The sequence below is a fragment of the Ranitomeya imitator genome, chromosome 2, assembly GCF_032444005.1.
Source record: "Ranitomeya imitator isolate aRanImi1 chromosome 2, aRanImi1.pri, whole genome shotgun sequence".
Taxonomy (NCBI): Eukaryota; Metazoa; Chordata; class Amphibia; order Anura; family Dendrobatidae; genus Ranitomeya; species Ranitomeya imitator.
The window spans coordinates 284,470,934-284,497,702 of NC_091283.1; the positions used below are offsets into that span (position 1 = coordinate 284,470,934).

Here is a 26,769-nt window from a genome sequence, read left to right on the forward strand (position 1 = left end):
CCATACACGGTTATATAGCAAATCTAGGTAGATAGCCAAAATACAATGTCCTCAGTCCACAAATTCCCAACCCAGGATCGGTAGTTCCACTGCCCCTGTACTAGGTGATAGCCACTGTCTCCCAACTTTGGTTGGCCCACAGCTTTTGGTATCTCCCGCGGGTATAGTGTGCAGTCACAGCCTATGTTCCTCTAGCTGACTGAAATCACACCCCGTCAGCCAACAACCGATCTCCAAACTCCATGGGCCATTCATCCATGTGCTTCAGGACCTCAGTGATAGATTCCTGCCCGTTGACATCACTCCACCAATTCCTTGACAATACATGTGTCTTCCTTTACTCTCTCTGTGATCAGCCCCCTGAATTGGCAGAAGTGTTCACACCCTTCCCCATAAACATTGGTAAACATTGGTTTTATCTCAAAGAATGAAGAATATTCCAGAAACCCATCACATGGGATTGCATGCAAGTCCCCCAGTGGTGATGGCTCTCCTGGGTCTACTATACCTAGCCACACAATGGGCCTAGTGGCTGGGAGAACAATGGCTTGAGACTCCTCAGATACTGATGAGATTGAAAGAATGATTGATTTACAGTTACCTGTAGAAATATCCTTTCTGGCCTTATGTTTACATAAGATCCAACTACGTCTTCCTCTGCTTACTGTCACTGAATGGAAAGATTGATTTCTGAGACTGAACATGCAAGCAAGCAAATGCCTAATAAAACACATCAATAAGATTGATATAACTGGTACACCGTGCTGGAAAAAGTCTGCATCACTTAGAGCAGTGGATTCCGCTCTACATGCATTGGTCCAATAGTCTATAGTAAGTGGCCAACTCCTCAAACAAAATATTCTGCATCTTTATATTTGCAAAAGTAATAATGTTTTATGCAATAATTATTTGTAGCAGTAGAAGAAAACCTCTATCCTAGAAACACGAGAAAACAAAAAAAATTTATTGTCAGATTTGAATTCAGGAGATCAAAACCATTTAGAAATGGCTCATTTAATAACTGAACCTGACAACTTTTTGAAAATATGTAACACAGTGTTACATGATCTGAAAGGGCCTTGAACTTAGCGGGTGGAAAGTTCTTTAGCTGCTCACTCAGGATGTGCAGCCTCTGTGCAGGTCCCAGTACCTTCCTCTCCTGCTCTGCACAAATTAATTACATAAGTGTGGGGCTGGAGGAGAGAGCAGTTCTCTCAGTGATCAGGAAGGGCACTGTGTTATTGTTCTCTTCCGTCACAGGAACCTGCCTCCAGTCTATAAGATGCACTCGCTTATCAGCAAGATTTTTTTTCTTGCTTAGTGTGTATTTCCAAGTAAAACATTTCCACCATTAAGAATCTAAAAAGGCTTCTCACCTTTGCGACTGCTCTGTTGACTAAGAAGAGATTATTCCTTCACAAAACGTTTCCCATTAAAATGGCTTCACCTATGTGTGAGTTATCTGATGTGTAACAAGAGTTGATTTCTTTGTAAAACATTTTCCACATTCTGAACATGAAACCATTTTCTCACTTGTGTGAATTCTTTGGTGCTTTAAAAAATTTGATTTTAGTGCAATACATTTTCCACATTCTGAACATGAAAAAGGCTTTGCACCGGTGTGAATTCTCTGATGACCAACAAGACTTGATTTCTGGTTAAAAGATTTTCCACATTCTGAACATAAAAAAGGCTTCTCCCCAGTGTGAATTCTCTGGTGAGTTACAAGATCTGATTTTCTGTTAAAACATTTCCCGCATTCTGAACATGAAAAAGGCTTCTCCCCTGTGTGGGTTCTCTGGTGTAGCACAACATCAGATTTCCAGGTAAAACTTTTTCCACATTCTGAACATAAAAAAGGCTTCTCTCCAGTGTGAATTCTCTGATGATTAACAAGATCTGATTTTCTGTTAAAACATTTCCCACATTCTGAGCATGAAAAAGGCTTCTCACCTGTGTGATTTCTCTGGTGACTATCCAAACGTGATTTCTGGTTAAAATATTTTCCACAATCTGAACATGAAAAAGGCTGCGTTCCTGTGTGAATTCTCTGGTGAGAAACAAGATCTGATTTTCTGTTAAAACATTTCCCACATTCTAAACATGAAAAAGGCTTCTCCCCTGTGTGGGTTCTCTGGTGTAGCACAACATCAGATTTCCAGTTAAAACATTTCCCACATTCGGAGCATGAAAAAGGCTTCTCCCCAGTGTGAATTCTCTGGTGACTAACCAAAGTTGATTTCCGGTTAAACCATTTTCCACATTTTGAACATGAAAAAGGCTTCTCACCTGTGTGAGTTCTCTGGTGACTAACCAAATTTGATTTCTTGTTAAAACATTTCCCACACTTGGAACAAGAAAATATATTCTCTACTGTGTGAATTTTTTTATGTTTGATACAATTTGCTTTCCTTAGAAAAGACATTTCGAGGGGAAAACTATTTCCATATTCTGTTTTTACTTTAGGAGCCATTCGTTTTTTACTACTTATTTTGTGACATTGATTTTCCCTAGTAGTTGGTAAGGAATCAGAAGACAGGACCTGTTTCAAAGGATCAGATAACAGATCTTTGCTGTGAAGGGATGATAGTATATCTGGAGTAATGGCATTCACTTCAACTGTATTCTGTGGGATCTCAAGATCATCTGATTTAAAATTTGAAGATGTCAGCTGTCCTTCTAATCGTCTCGTACAGTAATCTGCCAAGAATAAAACCAATTATTATTTTTTAATAAAATATCCTTGAATTTCATATTTTTGAACATTTATACTTACTAACCATAAAAATGGCAAGTTATATAAAAATTTTGAATTATTCACCAAGACAATAATAGTTCACAGTATAATAGACCTACTTTACCACTCTGATCTCCTCACTATCCAACAACCCCAAGAAACTTTTTGACACCTTTCACTCCCTCCTCAGGCCAAAAGCACAAGCCCCTATCACAGATATTTGTGCTGGTGACCTGGCCTCCCACTTTATAGAGAAAATAGACAATATCCGTCAGGAAATCTGCTCCCAACAACTAAGTTCAGTGACTCCCATCCCTCCCCTCATTGCCCCTGGCTCACTCTCCACATTCGATCCCATCACAGAAGAAGAAGTCTCCAAGCTCCTCTCCTCTTCTCGTCCGACTACATGCACTACCGGCCCCATTCCCTCACATCTCCTCCAGTCTCTCTCTCTCCAGTTGTCACAAGTCACCTAACTACAATCTTTAATCTCTCCCTCTCCTCTGGCATTTTCCCCTCCTCCTTCAAACACTCTATCATTACTCCATTACTGAAGAAACCCACCCTCAACCCATCCTTCACAAACAACTACAGACCGGTCTCCAATCTCCCCTTCATCTCTAAACTTTTGGAGCGCCTGATATACTCCCGCCTTACCCGTTACCTCTCCACTCACTCCCTCCTAGAACCTTCACAGTCCGGTTTCCGCCCCCTACATTCGACAGAAACTGCACTCATCAAAGTGACCAATGACCTTCTGACAGCAAAACGTAATGGTGACCACTCTCTGCTCATTCTTCTCGACCTTTCTGCAGCTTTTGACACTCTTGACCACCCTCTCCTTCTCTCTAGGCTCCAGTCACTAGGCATTAAGGACACTGCTCTCTCCTGGTTCTCCTCCTACCTTTCTGACCGCTCCTTCAGTGTTCTGTTCTCTGGCTCCACTTCATCTCCTCTTCCTCTCGCTGCCGGGGTACCTCAGGGCTCAGTCCTTGGCCCCCTTCTGTTCTCTCTCTACACGGCCCCAATTGGACAGACCATCAGCAGATTTGGCTTTCAGTACCATCTTTATGCCGACGACACACAACTATATACGTCATCCCATGACCTTACCCCCGCTGTACTACAGAACGCCACTGACTGTCTGTCCGCAGTCTCCAACATCATGTCCGATCTCTATCTGAAACTCAACCTCTCCAAAACTGAACTTCTTCTGCTCCCACCATCTACTAACCTCCCTAAATCTGACATTTCCCTCTCCGTGGGTGGCACCATAATAATACCCCGGCAGCAGGCGCGCTGTCTGGGTGTTATGTTTGACTTCGATCTCTCCTTCACCTCCCATATACAATCTCTTGCCCGCTCGTGCCGCTTACACCTAAAGAACATCTCTAGAATCCGCCCTTTTCTCACCATGGAGACAGCTAAAACCCTCACTGTCGCCCTGATCCACTCCCGCCTGGACTACTGTAACGCTCTATTAATTGGCCTCCCCCTCACTCGACTTTCCCCTCTCCAGTCCATCCTTAATACAGCAGCCAGGGTCGTCCATCTGGCTAATCGTTACTCGGACGCGTCCACTCTTCGCCAGTCGTTACACTGGCTACCCATTCATTACAGGATACAATTCAAAGTACTTGTTCTCACCCACAAAGCTCTCCACAGTGCGGCACCCCCTTACATCTCCTCCCTCATTTCTGTCTATCAGCCTAACAGACCACTGCGCTCTGCAAATGACTTTCGATTAACCTCTGCACTAATCCGTACCTCCCACTCCCGACTCCAAGACTTCTCCCGTGCTGCGCCAATCCTCTGGAATGCTCTACCCCAAGATATTAGGACCATCCATAATTTGCATAGTTTTAGGCGCTCGCTCAAAACACATTTGTTCAGAGTGACCTATCACGTTCACTAATCAAAGTCATTTTATGTTTGTGTGTGTGTGTAGCCCATTCACTATCCCCATCTATTCCCCAACCCCTGAAGATGGCTGGACCATCATTGTAAATACATCATTGTAAATACACACCTGTACTTTGCATCTCCCCCACCTCATTGTAGATTGTAAGCTTTCACGAGCAGGGTCGTCTTATTTTGCTTTAATTATTGTATTGTTAACGTTGTTACTTATGACTTTTGTGTTTGAAACTGTTAAACTGTAAAGCGCTGCGGAATATGTTGGCGCTATATAAATAAAGATTATTATTATTATTATTATTAATAGCAAACCTCATAGGATGAACCAGTAGAGCGTGGTGCTCAACTGTTTGTTCACTCTGCCTCCCAAAGTCACCTAACAATGTTAAGTAGGTGAAAATAATACCAATAAACACTTCTACTGATCCAGCAAAAAATAAACCCCAATTCATGTTCGTCATCTGTCTGTGGAAAAACAGAGGGTGTCCACATTATTTATGGTCCAGAGGGCTATAGTGTATCTAGTATACTGTATCCAGTGTATGCGTTTAAGGGGATACATTATAGCCCTCTGGACCCTGGGTATTTATATGTGGGTTTTTTTGGGCCTGGATTTATCCTCATATCCTTGCATGATATTGTCTATAATTGCTGATAATTACCTATTTTACCTTGTGCTATAATGTGTACTTTTGTCTCTGGACTCTCCTATGAATCACTTATTTCTTGTCATTTTATCTACCTATTATACATTTAATTTAACTTTTTTTCTGGGAGTTACCAGAGACAAACCCCAGAAGTAGGGGAGGAGGGAGGAGAAGTAGGGAAGGGGGGGGGGAGGGTTGTGCGGCTCTGTGGAGAGCTTTGTGGGTGAGAACAAGCAGTTTAAATTGGATCCTATAATGTGAAGGAGACCCTCTAACACTTCCTTCAGTACTTCCGCCTGCTCCACCTCCTCTAGGGCCTCCACCTACACCCTCAACCTCTCCCTTAATGAGACGCACGTTCCAACACTGCAGAAAGAATCCCCCCACCTCCGTACTGCGCAGCCAGGGCTCAATGCAATCAGGCAGTGTTTAAATTAATATGACTTGGAGATTGCAGTCATACAAATCAATAGTTGTGGACAACTATCCATGCTAATCCTTGGATTTCTCCACTGAACTAGGAGCCAGGGAAGGCCGTGTGCGATAACGGTGCAAACCTGGTGGCGGCCCTATGCGAGGGCAACCATACACACACGTGCCCTTAACGGCTCGCATGCTCAACTGATGGTACCGCAATTCCTCCGCCACTGTCCCAGTGTGGATGCTCTGCTGCAGAAACCACTGTCATTGTGTGCTCCCTTAAAGCATTCCTCGTAAGTTGGTATAAAGATCTTTCAGCCTACCGGTTAACTGATTGATATGCAATGAGACAACACCATGGAATTCAACTCTGCACATGTTGCAGCAACTGTGGTATCAGCTCCAAGACGTGGTGTAGTATGACATTTTGCATAGCCTGGCACAACGCAGTATGGACATGGTGCAATTCACACTTACAGATTGGCACAGATGAAGGACCTCTGCACCCTTTTGCACATTTTTGAAATGGCTACTAAGATGATTAGCGCTGACTATGCAGTCATCAGAATCACTATTTCGGTCATCTACATGCTGGATCACACTATAAATAGTCTGTGGGAGGGGGTGGTGGTGGTCCCGGGGGGGGGAAGAGGAGGAAGCAGAGGAGGATGAGGAATGGTTAACAATATCTCTAAGTTCCAGTCTGTTGCCTCACTGGTGGTTGCCATTGGAGAAACAAATGGAGAAGGACAAGGAGGAAGAGGTGATGGATGCGCAAAAGTTAGGTAATGAAGAGGATAATTATTCACTCTCTGTCAGTGGTCAGTGCTCTGTCAGTTGACAGTGGTTGCCCCGGGGTGATGGATTAAGCAAGCTTAAGTGCTATCCTGCTAACAACAAACTATAGACTTGGACCTCATGAAAGAGACCGGCCCATAAGCGCTTTCTTGCAGACATACTGATAAGAAATTTAGATTGTGAGATCCAATGGGGAAAGTGCCATTAATGTCTGTAAAGTGCTGTGAAATTATTGACGCAATATAAGTGAGTAAAAAAAAAAAATACCGTATTTTTCGGATTATGACGCACTTTTTTCCCAAAAAAATTATTTGGGGAAAATGGGGGTGCATCTTATAATTCGAGTATACCTTACTGGCCACGGTGGAGCAGGGTCCCAGGGTCACTGCTTGATGAGGCAAGAGTGGCGCAATGCTGCAGGCTGGGATGATGGGGTGTTTGGAGGTGCAACACTGCAGGTTATCGGTGGTGTGGAGGCTCCGCCGATATTTTGGGAAAGCCCGGGACCCCTACACTTCTATGGTTAACATTGCGGTGGACTCTGGGAAATGGCTGCCGGGGCAGCGCATGCACAGATGGACATCTCAACTCCAAGATCTCGGAAGATGAGATTGCGCATGCGCCGCCCCCAGCGGCCATTTTCCCAGAGTCCACAAGTAAACCATGAAAGTAAGGGGGCTCCGGGCTTTCACAAAATGTCGGCAGAACCCCTGCACCTCCGAACACTCGCAGCGTCGCACATCCGAACAACCCCTTTCTCCCAGTCTGGGGTCCACAGCATCACCCCACTCCTGCCTCTGCCAGTAGCGTCCTGGGACCCCGCTTCACAGCAGCTACCACCCCCGGTAAGCAATAAGATGCATGGATTGTAAGAAGCAACAACGTTTTATTAAAAAAGTTTTTTTTCCTATTTTTCTCCTCAAAATTTGGGGTGCGTCATATAAACCACAAAATACGGTAAAGAGAAATTTTAGTGGTATCTGTCAATAATTTTTGGAAATGTTTGGTATCCAAGTTGGGTCTCCTTCATTTGTGTTGCCTGAATTTAGCACAGCTCTCAGAGCACCATGGCCACAACTGTCATTCATCCACCAATTACTGATCAAATTTTAGCAAGAAACACCAAGGTTACTGACCGGTAGCTGTTTTTTCCTGAACCCATGACAGCACACCTGAGAGAAGGGATCCGCCCAGTCAGGACAGGAACCCTACTGAAAATAAAAGGGCGGTACCTCTCCCTCGCTTCAGTTGGTTTACAGAGCATAAGAGGCCCCCCTGGTTAGTACACATGGCAAAACCATCACCACACTATATGAACTAAAAACACCCAAACTATAGTGCTCACCAAAGGAGTGATAAAGGGGAGGAATATACGGGTGCTATCATGGGTTTTGGAAAAAACGGCTACCAGTAAGTAACCTTGGTGTTTTCCCTTCCCCCATGACAGCGAACCTGAGAGACTTTTGTAGAATGAAACACCTTAGGGAGGGACCACCTCTTGCAGCACAATTCTACCAAAGGTCACCAGCGGAAGATAGATGTAGCCGGTAGTGTTTGAAGAAGGTTGAGGGTGAGGACCAGGTTGATGGTGAGGACCAGGTAGCGGCCTTAGATATCTGATCAATTGATACCTCAGCCTTCTCTGCCCAGGAGGTAGCCACGGATCTGGTGGAGTGAGCCTTGATGCCTTCAGGAACTGGAGCGCCACTCGCAGAGTAGGATAAACTAAGGACCTCCCTGATCCATCTGGCAATGGTACTTTAGCTACCCCATACCCCTTTTTACTACCCTGGAAGGCTACAAATAGGGACTGATCTTTCTTCCACTGACTAGTTATGATCCAGTAATGTAACATGGACCTCGTCACGTCTAATGTATGGAACTTTTGCTCCCCTGGGTTCCTAGGATTATTGCAAAATGATGGTAAGGTGATCTCTTGACTCCTATGGAACTTAAGGACTACCTTGGGGGGATAGGCTGCATATGGTCTTAGAACTACTGTCTTCAAAAATTTAAGTATATGGAGGGCATATAGACAGGGCCAGTAAGTCGCCCACTCTATGGGTTGATGTTAAGGCTACCAGCAATACTGTTTTAGGTGTAAGTAATGTTGGTGATAACTCCTGTAAAGGCTTAAAGGGGTTTCTGGTTAAAGCCTCCAAGACCAGATTCAGGTCCCAGGGAGGGATCTTCGGGACAATGACCGGCCTAGATCTACTACAAGACTTTATGAACCGAGACACCCACTTATTGGAAGCTAGGTTGCAGTTATATAGGGCCCTCAGGGCTGAAACTTGAACCTTGAGGGTGCTACTTGCTAACCCGAGTTGCAACCCTGCCTGTAGAAATTCTAGGATAGGTCCCACCGGCGCTACATCTCCAACGGTTCCCCCAGGAAGTCTAGGAACTTCTACCATGTTCTACCGTATATTTTGGATGTGATAGATTTTCTACTTTTCAACAGGGTGGAGACTAACCCTGGTGAGAATGCTTGGAGATTCAGTAGTGCCCTCTCAAATTCCAGGCTGCCAGATGGAAGCCCTTCACTTGAGAGTGGATCACTGGTCTCTGGGTAAGCATGTCCGGAACTTCCGGCAAAATCCATGGATCTGTAATTGACATCTGCCTCAGAAGGGAGAACCATGGCATCTTCACCCAAAATGGAACTATAAGGATTACCCTCGCTTGATCCTCTCTCATCTTCTGGACTACTGTCGGAATCATTGCCATCGGGGGGGGGGGGGGGGGGATGTAGGCAAGGGAGAATGTCCAGCGTATTTGTAGGGCATCTACAGCAAATGGATGTTCCCTTGGATTTAGGGAGCAGAACATCCTGACTTTTTTGTTGTGTGAGGTGGCAAACAGGTCTATCTCTGGTTTGCTCCAAGTTTGCACTATTTGTTGGAAAACCTGAGTATTTAAGGACCATTCTCCCTGTCTCAAGTCTCTGCGACTCAGGAAGTCTGCTTGGGTATTTTCAACGCCCCTTATATGAAGTGCAGTGAGAGATAACAGGTATTGTTCCGCTAATTGGAATAGTAGATCTGACACCTCCATGAGACCCCGGGACCTCGTCCCCCCTTGGTGGTTGATATAAGCTACCACTGCTCGATTGTCCGACATAACTCGAGTATGGCGGCCCCGAAGCAAGGGGAGAAAATGTCTCAAGGCCTTTTCCACTGCCCACAGTTCTTTCACATTCAAACCGTGACTCCTTTCTAGCGAGGAACAGTTTCCTTGTACTGAGTGGAATCTCATGTATGCTCCTCAACTTGTACCACTTGCATCCATTGTAATAATGTCCATGACTGGTTTTTGCCACAGGACCCCCAATGTCAAATGCTTCTTCACAGTCCACCAGATTAGGGAATCTCTTATGCCCAAGGAAAGATATAGTTCTCCTTCTAAATGTCCTTTCAATAATTTCTGCGCTGACAGAACTTCCCACTGCAGCTGTCTTAGACTAGTTTCACATTGCGTTAGCAGCAGCCCGTTCAGCACATACGCTAACGGGCTGCTGCTAGCGCAAGTGCCTGCGCTACATCACGCCTAGCGCAGATGGAGCATCTGCTAGCTCCATCTGCGCTAGCAGTGACGGACCCAGAAACGCTGCAGCCAGCGTCTCGGGTCCGTCACTCAAATGACGGCACATCGCTAGCGCACGCCCATTGTGGGCGTGCGCTAGCGATGCATTTGCCATTGCATTCAATGGCGGCATTAACGGACTACATTACACCGCGTTATGCCGTGGTGTAACGTAGTCCGTTTAACGCAGTCAATTAATGCAATGTGAACCTAGCCTTAGGTGAAACTGTGCCCACCTTACCGCTATTATACATGATGTTAATGAGCCTAGTAGGGACATTGCGTTTCTTAGTGTCATTGCTGGCTGTTGTATTGCCGTAGGAGCCAAGTTCCATATCTTGATTACCTTGTTCTCTGTCAGGAGGCAGAGCTGTCGCGTAAGGTACCATCACACTCAGCGACGCTGCAGCGATATAGACAACGAGCCGATTGCTGCAGCGTCGCTGTTTAGGTCGCTGTAGAGACGTCAAACAAAGCAGCTCCAGAACGATGCAGGAGCGATCCTGTGACGTAACGGCGACTCACTTATCGTTGTAGCTGGTTGTTAGCTCCATGTAAAACATTTCTGGCATCGTTGCTTTTGATGTCAAACATGACGATACACGCCGACCTGACGACCAAATAAAGTTCTGGACTTCTAGCTCCGACCAGCGATATCACAGCGGGATCCAGATCGCTGCTGCGTGTCAAACACAACGAGATCGCTATCCAGGATGCTGCAACGTCACGGATCGTTGTCGTTCTCGTTGTAAAGTTGCTGAGTGTGAAGGTACCTTTAGAGTCCAGTATTAACCCTAGGAAGGATTGCACTTTTTCTGGCACTAATCTTCACTTTGGGGTATTTATTATCAATCCTAACTCTATTAGAGTTGACGTCACTTCTCTTATTTGGTGGGTACAGTGGGTCTCCGACCTCCCTACTGCAAGGAAGTCGTCCAGGTATGAAACAATTACTATGTCCCGGGATCGAAGGTATGACATTACTTTGGCCATTACTTTGGTTAAGACCCTTGGAGCTGTAGACACGCTGAACAAAAGGGCTGTATACTTGTAATGTTTGACCTGACCTTGGACATAAAGCACTACCCTCAGGTACTTCCGATACTCCCAATGGATTGGGATAAAAGTAATAGGCATCTTTTAAGTCTATCACTGCCATGAAGCAGTGTTGGTACAAAATTTTTGTGGTCGTGTTGATAGACTCCATCTTGAAGGAGCAATTCTCTACTGACTGATTGAGCTTCTTCGGGTTGACTATGGTTCTCCAGGAACCATCCGGTTTTTGTATCAAAAAGAGGGGGGGAGTAAAATCCCCTTCCTTCCTTCTGAATCGGGACTTTCTGTAGAACTTGCTTCTCAAAAAGTCCCAAGACCTCAGTCACCAGAGCCGATTGTTCCTGCTGGGACTTCCTTCAGGGTGTCATTATAAAGTTTTGCTTGGGTGGACGGATGAATTTTATTTTTAAACCGTCTTTGATTATGTTTAATACCCACAAACTGGGGGAGAGCCTTCCCCCTACCTCCGGTCTGCTGTCATTGGGGAGATTTTTTTGATGTAGAGGATCCTTTGAACATGTAGCCTGACCCTCTTTTTTCTTTAAAGTCTCAATTTCTCCTATTTCCTGGGGGATGACATCTATTAAATCTTCTCCTCCCAAAGGAAGGCTTTTTCGATTCTACAGGAAAATGGAGAAAGCCTTTATTTCTATCCCCTGCTTGATCCAAAATTTCTTCCAATTTTTTACCAAAAAGGAACTGACCATCACACGGGATGGAGCACAGTCTATGTTTTCACGGTAAATCCCCCGGACACCCTTTGAGCCACTGGACTCGTTTTGCCGCATTGGACAAGCCCGCTGCTCTGGCTGGTAATCTTGAGGAATCCGCTGAGGAATCTGCTAAGAAAGCTGCTGCTCCATGCACTAAGGTCATATTTGCTAGCATATTGTCTCTTGGCACTTTATCTCTCAGCTGATCCTCTATCTGCTGTAGTCAGATCATGAGAGCACGGGCCGTACATGTTCCAGCTATTGCTGGTTTTAATCCTCCTACAGTCGCTTCCCAGACGTGTCTTAAAAAGCAGTCTGCCTTTTTATCTAGCGAGTCTTTTAGTACGCCCGAGTCCTCTAATGGTAAGGATGATTTTTTTAGGGTGGTTTCACATTTGCGTTTTTTTTTTTTTGCGTTTTTGCGGTAAAAAACACAAAAAAAGCATGCGTTTAAAAACGCATGCATTTAAACGCGTTTTTGCATCAAATGCGTTTGCGTTAAAAACGCTGCGTTTTAAAACGCAAGTGTGAAACCAGCCTTAAGGATCTAGCCATGGCACCATCGATTTTAGGGATTTTTTCCCAAGCTTCGGAGCAATCTTGCCTTGCGCAGGCGTGTACTATGGAGGACAGAGAATGAACTTCAATCCAATATTGCAGCCAGCATGCAGCCAGCGGGTAAGGAAAGGGTGAATCAAACACCCGAAAACCCCGCCTCTGTGGCTGAAAATTGTTCCCTCCAAATTGAGGTGACAGAGTCCCTTTAAGGCCCATTGTAGACCGGACTGCTTTGACCAGTTTTTCTACATCCAAAGTTGGGAAACATGGTCGGCCCCCTATATCACTGTCCGAGGAAGATTCAAATCACCCCCTTTTCAAAATAAAATAATTAAAAAAAAAAAATCAAACATACACATATTTGGTATCATCGGGTTCAGAATCACCCGATCAATTAAAAAAAAAGGAATAACCTGATCACTAAATGGCATAGAGAGAAAAAAAAGTAAAAACCCCAAACTTACGTTGTTTTGGTCGGCGCAGTTCGCTGAGCAAAAAATAAGCCCTCACTCAACCCGAGATTACAAAAAATGGAGACACTACGAGTATCGGAAAATGGCACAATTTATTTTTTTTAGCAAAGTTTGGAATTTTTTTTACCACTTAGATAGAAAAGAACCTAGACACGTTTGGTGTCTATGAACTCGGAATGACCTGGAGAATCAATGGCAGGTCAGTGTTAGCATTTAGTGAACCTAGCAAAAAGCAAAACAAAAAACATGTGTGGGATTGCACTTTCTTTGCAATTTCACTGCACTTTTTTCCCCCGTTTTCTAGTACATGACATGGCAAAACCAATGGTGTTGTTCAAAATTCCAACTTGTCTAGCAAGACGCAAGCCCTACATGACCATATTTCCAGAAAAATAAAAAAAAAGTTATGGCTCTGGGAAGAAGGGGAGCGAAAAACGAAAACGCAAAACCGAGAAAAGCTCCGAGTGTTAAAGACCATGCTATTAGCACAAAGAATTTATATTGTGAAATGTGGACTTCTGGCTGGAGCACAATAGGGGCCCAAAATAATTAAAAGATAAAATGTGGCCTGCTTTATGTATCACGGTAGTAACAGAAAAAAATATATTTTTACTGTGGACGAGCTTTGGATACAGAAGAATCTGAGCACAAAGAATTACAACTTCAGATGTGGCCAAACTTTGGAGCATGGTAGTAACAGAACAAATTTATGTTTTATCATGTGTATACCTGTATGGAGAGCAATATGTGCACCAAAGAATAAAACAAGGAAATGTAGCCTGCTTTAAGTAGCACGATAGTGAGAAAACCAATTTCGATTTTAATTATGTGTACCCCAGTATGAAGAACAATATCAACACCCACAAATTTCAAACTGACATCTGGCCTGCTGTATGACATTACTAACAGAAGAAAGTATTTTTTTTTTACTGTGGATGAGGCCTGTATACAATAGAATATATGCCCAAAACAATTTCAAACTCAGATCTAGCCTGCTGTATCGCGTTTGTCACAGAAAAAAATTATATATTTTTTTTTACTCTGCATGATTTTTGCACACAGCTGAATTTCACCACCACTAAATGACAAGGTGGGACATGACGTGCTGAATCATGTTAGGGACTGCAATTCTTTTTTTTACTGTGCAACAGGTCAAATCATAGAACAATTTCACCGCCACTGAATGAAAGTAGGATATAGTGGCCTGCACCACATTTGGTAACAGAAAAAAAATGTTTGTTTTTTTACCTCTGCATAAGCCCTGCACGCAGCTGAATTTCACTGCCATTAAATGACAAGGTGGGATATGGCAGGCTGTATCACGTTAAACAACAAAAAAAATATTTTTTTTTACTCTGCAACAGCTGTGCAGAAAGATGAATTTCACCACCACTAAATGACAAGATGAGATATGGCATGCTGAATCACGTCAGCAACTGCCAAAAAAGTTTTTTTTTTACTGTGCAACAAGTCAAATCACAGAACAATTTCACCGCCACTAAATAACAAGAAATATCGTGTGCTGTATCACGTTTAGCAACTGAAAATATAAGATTTAGAAAGGTCTACTTGTGCATGGAGCACAATAGAAGCAGTGCACAACACACTTCTATTAACCCTCAACTGGTGAGGTGGGGTTTGCCACACCCCAGGGAATTTGTATTCTGCTGCCATTCATTGAAAAATGCTGGTATGAGGATACGGGTCTCACTAGCTTCCATCCATTTCCTTGTCAACAGGATGTCGTCAAGGCCTCTCTCTTCTGGCCACGCATAACAGAGCTAGCTGTCGCTAAGTGCTGTCTTGGCCTTGCTGAACCCCACATCACCACTCATGTAATTCTTTTTTACACATTTTCAAATTTTGAAAACGTCTTTATTTTTATCAAAGTATTACATTTTCCGATACCTGTGAGTGTCAAAAATTTTTTATACTCATGTGTAATCAATCGCCAATAAGAAAACGATTAAAGCAAACGTGATCTTTGCATTTTCTGTAAAAATAAGAGATTTCTAAATCTCTTATTTAGCAATCCCCCACATCACTAGTTGAGTGACGAAAACTCCACCTCACCAGTTGAGGGCTAAATGTGCCCTGCTGTTTTTGTCTGTGGAATTTAGAAATGGCACAAAAAAAAAATCTGCTGGAAGGTCGATTTCACATCCACCCAGGACATTAGCCATCTAAACTATCTGACTTAGATTTTTAGCTAGATAGCTAGATGGTTGTTTCTATCAGCACTTAGGCCCAGCATCAGGAGCAGCCTCTCTGCGCTGTGCTAGTGACAAAATGGCACTAAAACAAAATGTCAGCTCTTTATATAGAGAAGGACATGTGATTTCAGAAGCCAATGACACATGACATTGTGTCAGGACATTGTGGGCGCTTCCTGTGCCCTGATTGGCTAACTGCAATGTGCTCGCATAAAGAAAAATAAAATTTACAAGCACACCGCTCCTATGAGCTCTCCTCACCCACTCCCCTCATCAAACACGTGCCCCACGCTGCTCATGATACATCACCACTATCCTAGTCAAACTTATCAAGATGTTTTGTGGCAATGCAAATATTTTCAGACACTGTTTAACATATCTTACTGATTTTTTTCCGATTTTATAAAAATTTGCTTCTGCTTCCAATAACGAATCCGAATGTGCCGTTTTTGTGTCGAATTTATGTTTGGCGATCGTTTTTCGAACATATTCGCTCATCTCTATCTTAGAGGTCAAAGATAAAAGTTACTTTGAAAGATTTTCTAACTTGTTAGCACATTCTATGTTTGCTGTCATTTCATTTTGCAGTTTACAGATCTGGACAGGAAACTGTCATTGATTTCTCATTTACGTAGGAGGGTCCTGCAGGATGTATGCTCCATAGAAGGGGGTTGAATGCCCAAAATCATTTGATCAATTTTGGGTGAAAGAAAACGTTGTGTTTGAGTGAAAAAATGGCGATAACACGACTGTGATATGGCCGGACTACACGACTGATAAAGCAGCCACAGCCAGGACTGAGAAGAATCTGTGACTTCTCTACATTTAGTGGTCACTACTCACCTGGGTAGTCATATGTAGGAATCTCCTCTTTACACCACTCATCACCCCTCACATATGTCTTTGTAGTATTAATATGGGTCAGATCTTCACCCTGAAACAAATATTGTAAAAGTCACAGACAGATGGAGAAGTCACATCTATGATCAGCTCTAATCCTGCCATCTCCACCGTTCTCATAACAAAAGTACAAAACATTAATACTGGAGACAAAAGCAAGACTGAGCACAAGACCTTCACAGCCGTCTACACATCATAGGGGAGATCTCATGACTCCTTCTCTCCATCTACCTGATGATCCTGAGGAACATTGGGATCTTCTTGTTTACAGTCCTGTGGAAGAAGAGGACGGGGACATCTCTCTGGTGTTGTCCTCTTACTGGATAGATCTGGAGGAAATACATAAAGGGACTGAATACATTCTAAACATACTGATAATTATAGGCCGTGTTTATTTTGTCCTGTCTATTACCTGGTGATGTGAAGGGCTGGGGAACCTCCATCATGACGTCCTTGTACAGCTCTTTGTGTCCTTCTAAATATTCCCACTCCTCCATGGAGAAATAGACAGCGACATCTTGACACCTTGTAGGAACCTGACACATACAATGATACCGTCATCCCCCGATCCCTTCATAGTGTTACTGTATAATGTCCCAGCATTCCCAGCAGTGTCACCTCTCCAGTCAGCAGCTCAATCATCTTGTAGGTGAGTTCTAAGATCTTCTGGTCATTGATGTCCTCATGTATCAGGGGGTGAGGTGGAGGCCTTGTGATTGGGCGCAGGGGTCTTCCCCATCCCTCAGACACAGGGTCCTGACAGCGTTCACTAGAGGTCTTCTTCACTACTGTGTAATCCTGGTTATGGAGAGACACATTAATAAATCTCACTACAGACATTTCCAGAGTCCTCACCTCTCCAGTTCTGTCCATCTGTTATTCCCATAGATAGGAATGATGTAATGTGACGTCATCAGAATCTCTCACCTCTCCAGTAAGCCGGAAGAGGATCTCTAGGGTGAGGTGTAATATACTCTCCGCCATCTTGTCTCTGTCCATATCCATCCTTAATGGGTAAATCAGGAAAATTCTCTTATATAGAAGATCTTCACTGAGAGGATCCGATATTGTACAGACCTGAATGAGAAGAATATGAGCCGATGTAAGATCTTTAAAAATCCTGTGTAATAATACAATTACTGGAGATAATAAGGGAAACACATGAGGAGATTTATTATTTTACAGTATTTAGTTTCCTTCTTTACATCTACTAATAAAACTTATATATTTTAGGCCACACACAACAAGCAGTTTCTTCCTCGGAGTCGGCAGCTGAATACGTTCCTCACAGACTCATCTTCCATAACGCTAATTCTCGTCTCATTTACCGACACTGGAATCGGCATTAGCAATACTGCAGGAGATATTCATTACACGTGACAGGAGAAATAACTACTTCATGATGAGGACGACATCTTCATCTTCTACTACGGCTCTAGAAACAGATTTGGCCAGAGTCGGTCACTGACTCCATCACCACCGGCCGTCTATATGAAGGTTTCCCGTCTTCCCCGCACTGTAATCTTCTATCACGTTAGATCTCAGGTCTGATTCACACACAGAAGTTTGAGGCTTTTATAAGAGTTTGTAAGAACCAAGACAGGAGATATCTGATGCCAATGTCTCCGTGTACAGTGTTTATTTTTCCCAGGATATTTTGTGGGGTTTTTTTTAACATTTTTGCTTTAACTTCTATATACTGCATGAAAAACAGAATAAAATAAAATAAAATTGGGGCTGGTGGCACTGTGGAAACACTATATTGTGTAGGAGACCCCAAACTAGGAGGGTAATACACGTTTCCTTGGTTCCTGTCTTCAATATTTGGCTTGTATCTAACAAAAACCCTGAAAGAGTCTCTGTGCTGAAGTCAGACGGTGTCCACTCACCACTGGGGACACCGGTACACTAAGGGGCCCGATGCCTGTGCTCGTGAGTGCCCGCCATCTCACTTACTGAGGGCCCCACTACTTGCAATACTTACTTCTCCCCGTTCGTCCGCTGTGGCTTCTTCTGCTCTTTATACTACAGGGTCTGCCTATGGGAGGTGTGCCTTATACTACAGGGTCTGCCTATGGGGGGTCTACCTATGGGGGTGCTGTCTTATACTACAGGATCTGCCTATGGGGGTACTGCCTTATACTACAGGGTCTGCCTATAGGGGTGCTGCCTTATAGTACAGGGTCTGCCTATGGGGGTGCTGCCTTATAGTACAGGGTCTGCCTATGGGGGTGCTGCCTTATAGTACAGGGTCTGCCTATGGGGGTGTTGCCTTATAGTACAGGGTCTGCCTATGGGGGTGCTGCCTTATAGTACAGGGTCTGCCTATAGGGGTGCTGCCTTATAGTACAGGGTCTGCCTGCGGGATGCTGCCTTATAGTACAGGGTCTGCCTATAGGGGTGCTGTCTTATACTACAGGGTCTGCCTATGGGGGTGCTGCTTTATACTATAGGGTCTGCCTATAGGGGTGCTGCCTATACTACAGAGTCTGCCTATGGGTGCTGCCTTGTGCTATAGAGTCTGCCTATGGAGGTGCATTATACAATATAGAGTAGGCCTATGGGGAGTGCATTATACTATATTGAGGACTATCTGGTGCATTATACTATATGGAGGTTATCTAGAGGGGCATCATACAGTGTGGAGATTACAGTGAGGGGGAATCATACAGTGTGGGGATTACAGTGAAAGGGCCATCATACAGTGTTGGACCCATCAAACAGTTTGGAGGCTACTAAGGGGTCAGTATACTGTGTATAAGAGGGCATCATGCTGTGTATAAGGGAGCTGTACAGGGGGAGACTAGGGACATTATTAAATGTAAAGTGGGCACTTATTGTAATAGGGGAACTCAGGTTACTGTGACTATCAAAGGGGCAAACAGGGCAATATTACTTTCTAGGGGGCACAATGTGGGCACTGTGTTCTAGGGCACTTGCATCTGGCATTACTATATTATAGATGGGTGCTTTAGAATTTAGAGGGCAGAGAACCACACAGCAGGTGCAGTAATAGGGTCACATATGGCAGCAGCGGCTCAGTATTGGGGTATCAGCAGGATGAGGAGGTTGTGCAGGTTGGGAATAGATAGTGAAGGCTAAAAATAAGAGAAGTGAAACATGTCTTTGTTGTATTCTCTGCAGACGAGTTGTGGCTGGAAGAAGTTGTCATGTCGATCTGGGCCAGATGGAGAAGAGGGGAAAAGTGAAAGATTCCATCAGAAAGAACGTCAGCGGTAAGTCATTATCTGTAACTGTGCTGTGATCTCTTACTTGTTCTGTAGGGCTGGTATCTACCACTGACCATATGGCGGTAATATCAGTGCTGGTCGTTATATAGAGACTGGATAGTGGCCCGATTCTAACGCATCGGATATTCTAGAATACGTATGTAGTTTATTTATGAAGATTTCAGAATAATGCAATGAATACACAGGATTCAGCCGGCTGGGCGCAACCAATTAGCGAAGCGTAGTTCAAATCCCACGTCAATTCGCGGCTGGACTGCGCCTGTCGCTGATCGTTTGCGGCCGGCCGGCCACGAGCAATAAGTGAAGCCATGGCCAGCTGCAAGTTTTTGAGGGCCCCGGGCGAAAGAGTCTCACAACCCACGTAGCATATAACACAACCCATGTAGTATATAGCACAGCTATGTAGTATATAGCACAGCCACGTAGTATATAGCCGAGCCATGTAGTACATAGCACAGGCACGTAGTATATAGCACAGCCCATACAGTATATAACACAGCCACGTAGTATATAGCACAGCCACGTTGTATATAGCACAGCTCACGTAGTATATGGCACAACTACGTAGTATATAACACAGCCATGTAGTATATAGCATAGCCACGTAATATATAGCACAGGCACGTAGTATATAGCACAGGCATGTAGTATATTGCAGAGCCACATAGTATATAGCACAGCCCACGCAGCATATAACACAGCCCACGTAGTAGATAACACAGCCCACGTAGTATATAGCACAGCCCACGTAGTATATAGCATTGTGGGCACCATATCCCTCTTAAAAAATAAGAATTAAAATAAAAATAGTTATATACTCACCTTCTGGCGGCCCCCGGATCCAGCCCAGGCCTTTAGCGATGCTCCTCGCGACGCTCCGGTCCCAGTAATGCCTTGGGGCTATAACCCGTGATGATGTAGCGGTCTTGCGACACCGCTACGTCATCACGGGTCATTGTTGCAATGCATTCTTGGGACCGGAGCATCACGAGGAGCGGGAAAGGCTGGCGTGGACGCCGGAAGGTGAGAATATAATGTGTTTTTTTTTTAATTATTATTTTTAACATTATATCTTTCTACTATTGATGCTGCATAGGCAGCATCAATAGTAAAAATTGAAGCGGTATTTAAATCCTGCCCCAATATCGCTGATTGGCCGCGGCCGGCCAGGCGCGACCAATCAGGGACGTGGGATTTATGTTACAGACGGAAGTTACAGATAGAAGTGGACCTTATGCAATCATTATATAGAGATTATTTTCAGTAACAGCACGGTCATCTGCTGAGGTTCTCCTACACTATTAGGCTGGGTTCACATTGCGCTAGGTGTGTCCGTCTAACGGACTCGTTTTTAAGTAGTAAAAACGCAATGTAACGCACATACTAACGCGCCCATAGACTTGCATTGTCTAACGCATCGTGACGCATCCCTAAATTGGTATGCGTTTGTCACATAACGTTTTTTTTCTGACGGACCTTCAACGCGGCTTGCAGCGTTCTTGGGTCCGGCCAAGCTAACGCACTACTAACGGAAGCGTTCATTCTGCCATAGAAGGCTATGGCAAACGCAGTCAGACGCAAATCATGAAAAATTTCCAAATAGGACCACACGTTTTAATAGCGTTTGAGGGTGGTCACATGTGGTCATGTGACAGGAAATGTGATTTCGGCCATTAATATCCCACTCACACAAAGTCTCCTGCACGTGACAGAGTGTTGTGCCGTAGCTCTTGTAAAATGTAAGTACATTTATATATATATATCTCAGTATACATCATGGGAGTCTGTAATGTCTGTCGGATGTGTGTGTACTAAAAATGTATTGTTTTGTTGCACACAGATGTCGGATACAGATGTCAGCAGCAGCAGCAGCGTGTCTGCGATTTTTTCTTCTGAGTCGGTAGGCTTGCACTTTAAAATACCATGTTGTGTGAAACTCCATTGTATTGAGCTAGGCATAACAATCCTGTTTATTGTTTCATTGTGAATAGGAGTCTTCTGAGCCCGAGGCTGCTAGACCTCCCCCCAAAAAACACGCAAAAACAACAAAGGTACATAGCACACATGTTGAATTTTTCAGGCATAAATTTATTGATCCAATGAATGTTAACATTATTTAATGTTAAAATATTTTTTTTTACATTTTACATACACAATAGGTTGTGGCACACGGAGGACAAAAAAGAAAAAAGGTCCCTAGCCGTCTGTCGTCGCCACAACTGCCAGTGGTAAATATAAAACTTGAAATATTCTATCCAATATTTACCAACAATCTATCTATTCACTTTCTATCTACTATACCTATAAACTATCTATCAACTATCTATCGCTCCATTTATTTGTCTATCTATATCTATGTATCTATCTATCAATATCTATGTATCTATCTATCTATCTATATATCTATCTATCTATCTATATCTATGTATCTATCTATCTATATATCTATCTATTGCTGTATCTATGTATCTATCTATCTATATCTATCTATCTATATCTATGTATCTATCTATATATCTATCTATCTATCAATATCTATGTATCTATCTATCAATCTATATCCATCTACATCTATCTATCTATCTATCTATATATCTATCTATTGTTATATCTATGTATCTATCTATCTCTGTATATATGAATATGGCCATCCAGTGAAATTAACATACATAGTAACATAGTAACATAGTTAGTAAGGCCGAAAAAAGACATTTGTCCATCCAGTTCAGCCTATATTCCATCATAATAAATCCCCAGATCTACGTCCTTCTACAGAACCTAATAATTGTATGATACAATATTGTTCTGCTCCAGGAAGACATCCAGGCCTCTCTTGAACCCCTCGACTGAGTTCGCCATCACCACCTCCTCAGGCAAGCAATTCCAGATTCTCACTGCCCTAACAGTAAAGAATCCTCTTCTATGTTGGTGGAAAAACCTTCTCTCCTCCAGACGCAAAGAATGCCCCCTTGTGCCCGTCACCTTCCTTGGTATAAACAGATCCTCAGCGAGATATTTGTATTGTCCCCTTATATACTTATACATGGTTATTAGATCGCCCCTCAGTCGTCTTTTTTCTAGACTAAATAATCCTAATTTCGCTAATCTATCTGGGTATTGTAGTTCTCCCATCCCCTTTATTAATTTTGTTGCCCTCCTTTGTACTCTCTCTAGTTCCATTATATCCTTCCTGAGCACCGGTGCCCAAAACTGGACACAGTACTCCATGTGCGGTCTAACTAGGGATTTGTACAGAGGCAGTATAATGCTCTCATCATGTGTATCCAGACCTCTTTTAATGCACCCCATGATCCTGTTTGCCTTGGCAGCTGCTGCCTGGCACTGGCTGCTCCAGGTAAGTTTATCATTAACTAGGATCCCCAAGTCCTTCTCCCTGTCAGATTTACCCAGTGGTTTCCCGTTCAGTGTGTAATGGTGATATTGATTCCCTCTTCCCATGTGTATAACCTTACATTTATCATTGTTAAACCTCATCTGCCACCTTTCAGCCCAAGTTTCCAACTTATCCAGATCCATCTGTAGCAGAATACTATCTTCTCTTGTATTAACTGCTTTACATAGTTTTGTATCATCTGCAAATATCGATATTTTACTGTGTAAACCTTCTACCAGATCATTAATGAATATGTTGAAGAGAACAGGTCCCAATACTGACCCCTGCGGTACCCCACTGGTCACAGCGACCCAGTTAGAGACTATACCATTTATAACCACCCTCTGCTTTCTATCACTAAGCCAGTTACTAACCCATTTACACACATTTTCCCCCAGACCAAGCATTCTCATTTTGTGTACCAACCTCTTGTGCGGCACGGTATCAAACGCTTTGGAAAAATCGAGATATACCACGTCCAATGACTCACCGTGGTCCAGTCTATAGCTTACCTCTTCATAAAAACTGATTAGATTGGTTTGACAGGAGCGATTTCTCATAAACCCATGCTGATATGGAGTTAAACAGTTATTCTCATTTAGATAATCCAGAATAACATCCCTCAGAAACCCTTCAAATATTTTACCAACAATAGAGGTTAGACTTACTGGCCTATAATTTCCAGGTTCACTTTTAGAGCCCTTTTTGAATATTGGCACCACATTTGCTATGCGCCAGTCCTGCGGAACAGACCCTGTCGCTATAGAGTCACTAAAAATAAGAAATAATGGTTTATCTATTACATTACTTAGTTCTCTTAGTACTCGTGGGTGTATGCCATCCGGACCCGGAGATTTATCTATTTTAATCTTATTTAGCCGGTTTCGCACCTCTTCTTGGGTTAGATTGGTGACTCTTAATATAGGGTTTTCATTGTTTCTTGGGATTTCACCTAGCATTTCATTTTCCACCGTGAATACCGTGGAGAAGAAGGTGTTTAATATGTTAGCTTTTTCCTCGTCATCTACAACCATTCTTTCCTCACTATTTTTTAAGGGGCCTACATTTTCAGTTTTTATTCTTTTACTATTGATATAGTTGAAGAACAGTTTGGGATTAGTTTTACTCTCCTTAGCAATGTGCTTCTCTGTTTCCTTTTTGGCAGCTTTAATTAGTTTTTTAGATAAAGTATTTTTCTCCCTATAGTTTTTTAGAGCTTCAATGGTGCCATCCTGCTTTAGTAGTGCAAATGCTTTCTTTTTACTGTTAATTGCCTGTCTTACTTCTTTGTTTAGCCACATTGGGTTTTTCCTATTTCTAGTCCTTTTATTCCCACAAGGTATAAACCGCTTACACTGCCTATTTAGGATGTTCTTAAACATTTCCCATTTATTATCTGTATTCTCATTTCTGAGGATATTGCCCCAGTCTACCAGATTAAGGGCATCTCTAAGCTGTTCAAACTTTGCCTTCCTAAAGTTCAATGTTTTTGTGACTCCCTGACAAGTCCCCCTAGTGAAAGACAGGTGGAACTGCACAATATTGTGGTCGCTATTTCCTAAATGCCCAACCACCTGCAGATTTGTTATTCTGTCAGGTCTATTAGATAGTATTAGGTCTAAAAGTGCTGCTCCTCTGGTTGGATTCTGCACCAATTGTGAAAGATAATTTTTCTTGGTTATTAGCAGAAACCTGTTGCCTTTATGGGTTTCACAGGTTTCTGTTTCCCAGTTAATATCCGGGTAGTTAAAGTCCCCCATAACCAGGACCTCATTATGGGTTGCAGCTTCATCTATCTGCTTTAGAAGTAGACTTTCCATGCTTTCTGTTATATTTGGGGGTTTGTAACAGACCCCAATGAGAATTTTGTTACCATTTTTCCCTCCATGAATTTCAACCCATATGGACTCGACATCCTCATTCCCTTCACTAATATCCTCCCTTAAAGTGGACTTTAGACAAGACTTTACATAGAGACAAACCCCTCCTCCTCTCCGATTTTTACGATCCTTTCTAAACAGACTGTAACCCTGTAAGTTAACTGCCCAGTCATAGCTTTCATCTAACCATGTCTCGGTTATTCCCACTATGTCAAAGTTACCTGTAGATATTTCTGCTTCTAGTTCTTCCATCTTGTTTGTCAGGCTTCTGGCGTTTGCGAGCATGCAGTTTAGAGGATTTTGTTTTGTTCCAATCTCCTCGCTGTGGATTGTTTTAGAAATGTTCTTACCTCCCTTCTGAGTATGTTTTCCTGGGTCGTCTTTGTTCGAGTCTAATGTTTTTCTTCCCGTCCCCTCTTCTTCTAGTTTAACGCCCTCCTGATGAGTGTAGCGAGTCTTCTGGCGAATGTGTGTTTCCCAGGTTTGTTGAGGTGTAGTCCGTCTCTGGCGAGGAGTCCATCATACCAGTAATTCACACCGTGGTCCAGGAATCCAAATCCTTGTTGTCTGCACCATCGTCTTAGCCAGTTGTTTGCATCAAGGATCCTGTTCCATCTCCTGGTGCCATGCCCATCTACTGGAAGGATAGAAGAAAAAACTACCTGTGCATCCAGTTCCTTTACTTTCTTCCCCAACTCTTCAAAGTCCTTGCAGATTGTCGGTAGGTCCTTCCTTGCCGTGTCATTGGTGCCAACATGTATCAGAAGAAATGGGTGGACGTCCTTGGAGCTGAAGAGCTTTGGTATCCTATCGGTCACATCCTTGATCATCGCACCTGGAAGGCAGCATACTTCTCTTGCAGTTATGTCCGGTCTGCAGATGGCTGCTTCTGTGCCTCTCAGTAGTGAGTCTCCCACCACCACCACTCTTCGTTGCTTCTTGGCTGTACTTTTTGCTGTCACTTGTTGCTGTGTGCCCTTTTCTTTTTTGCTTGCTGGTATTGCTTCATTCTTAGGTGTGCCATCTTCATCCTCTACAAAGATTTGATATCGGTTCTTCAGTTGTGTGGTTGGTGATTTCTCCATGGTCTTCTTGCTTCTTTTGGTCACATGCTTCCACTCATCTGCTTTTGGAGGTTCTCTGACACTTTTTGCACCTTCTGTGACCAGTAGAGATGCTTCTGTTCTGTCTAGAAAGTCTTCATTCTCTTTGATGAGTTTCAAAGTTGCTATTCTTTCTTCCAGACCCCGCACCTTTTCTTCTAAAAGGGCCACTAGTCTACACTTCTGACAGGTGAAATTGGATTCTTCTTCTGGTCGATCTGTGAACATGTAGCACATGCTGCAGCTCACCATGTAGGTTGTCACATCTGCCATGTTGCTCCTAGATCCTGCTGACTTGCTGTGTGTTTTCCTTCTTGTGTAATCTACTCAACCAAGCTCTCTTGCAATAATGTCCTACAGGCAAAAATTTGCGCGCTGTAAGGCGCGCGGTTTGGTGATGCTTTCGAAGCAGCTGGTCCCGGCTGTACCCAACGATCTTCTAGCTTAGGGAGACTTCGCTTCTCCCAGAAGGCACCTGGAATATGCAAATTAGCCTCCTGAAGCTTGAATCCCTGGTTTGGTGATGCTTTCGAAGCAGCTGGTCCCGGCTGTACCCAACGATCTTCTAGCTTAGGGAGACTTCGCTTCTCCCAGAAGGCACCTGGAATATGCAAATTAGCCTCCTGAAGCTTGAATCCCTGGTTTGGTGATGCTTTCGAAGCAGCTGGTCCCGGCTGTACCCAACGATCTTCTAGCTTAGGGAGACTTCGCTTCTCCCAGAAGGCACCTGGAATATGCAAATTAGCCTCCTGAAGCTTGAATCCCTGGTTTGGTGATGCTTTCGAAGCAGCTGGTCCCGGCTGTACCCAACGATCTTCTAGCTTAGGGAGACTTCGCTTCTCCCAGAAGGCACCTGGAATATGCAAATTAGCCTCCTGAAGCTTGAATCCCTGGTTTGGTGATGCTTTCGAAGCAGCTGGTCCCGGCTGTACCCAACGATCTTCTAGCTTAGGGAGACTTCGCTTCTCCCAGAAGGCACCTGGAATATGCAAATTAGCCTCCTGAAGCTTGAATCCCTGGTTTGGTGATGCTTTCGAAGCAGCTGGTCCCGGCTGTACCCAACGATCTTCTAGCTTAGGGAGACTTCGCTTCTCCCAGAAGGCTCCTGGAATATGCAAATTAGC

General features: G+C 43.6%; 1 protein-coding gene across 1 annotated transcript in view; it reads right to left on the bottom strand.

Annotated features, from left to right (window-relative positions):
• Positions 1-1,329: 1,329 nt before the first annotated feature.
• Positions 1,330-26,769, bottom strand: part of LOC138663183 (zinc finger protein 157-like) — a 117,112-nt gene continuing 91,672 nt past the window's right edge. The window contains exons 8-13 of the mRNA XM_069749335.1: positions 16,945-17,094; positions 16,636-16,815; positions 16,430-16,553; positions 16,249-16,346; positions 15,961-16,051; positions 1,330-2,700 (exon numbers count right to left, since the gene is read on the bottom strand). Of these exons, the coding sequence (XP_069605436.1) occupies positions 1,448-2,700; positions 15,961-16,051; positions 16,249-16,346; positions 16,430-16,553; positions 16,636-16,815; positions 16,945-17,094 (1,896 nt within the window). The 3' untranslated portion in view covers positions 1,330-1,447. The remainder of the gene's footprint in view (positions 2,701-15,960; positions 16,052-16,248; positions 16,347-16,429; positions 16,554-16,635; positions 16,816-16,944; positions 17,095-26,769) is intronic.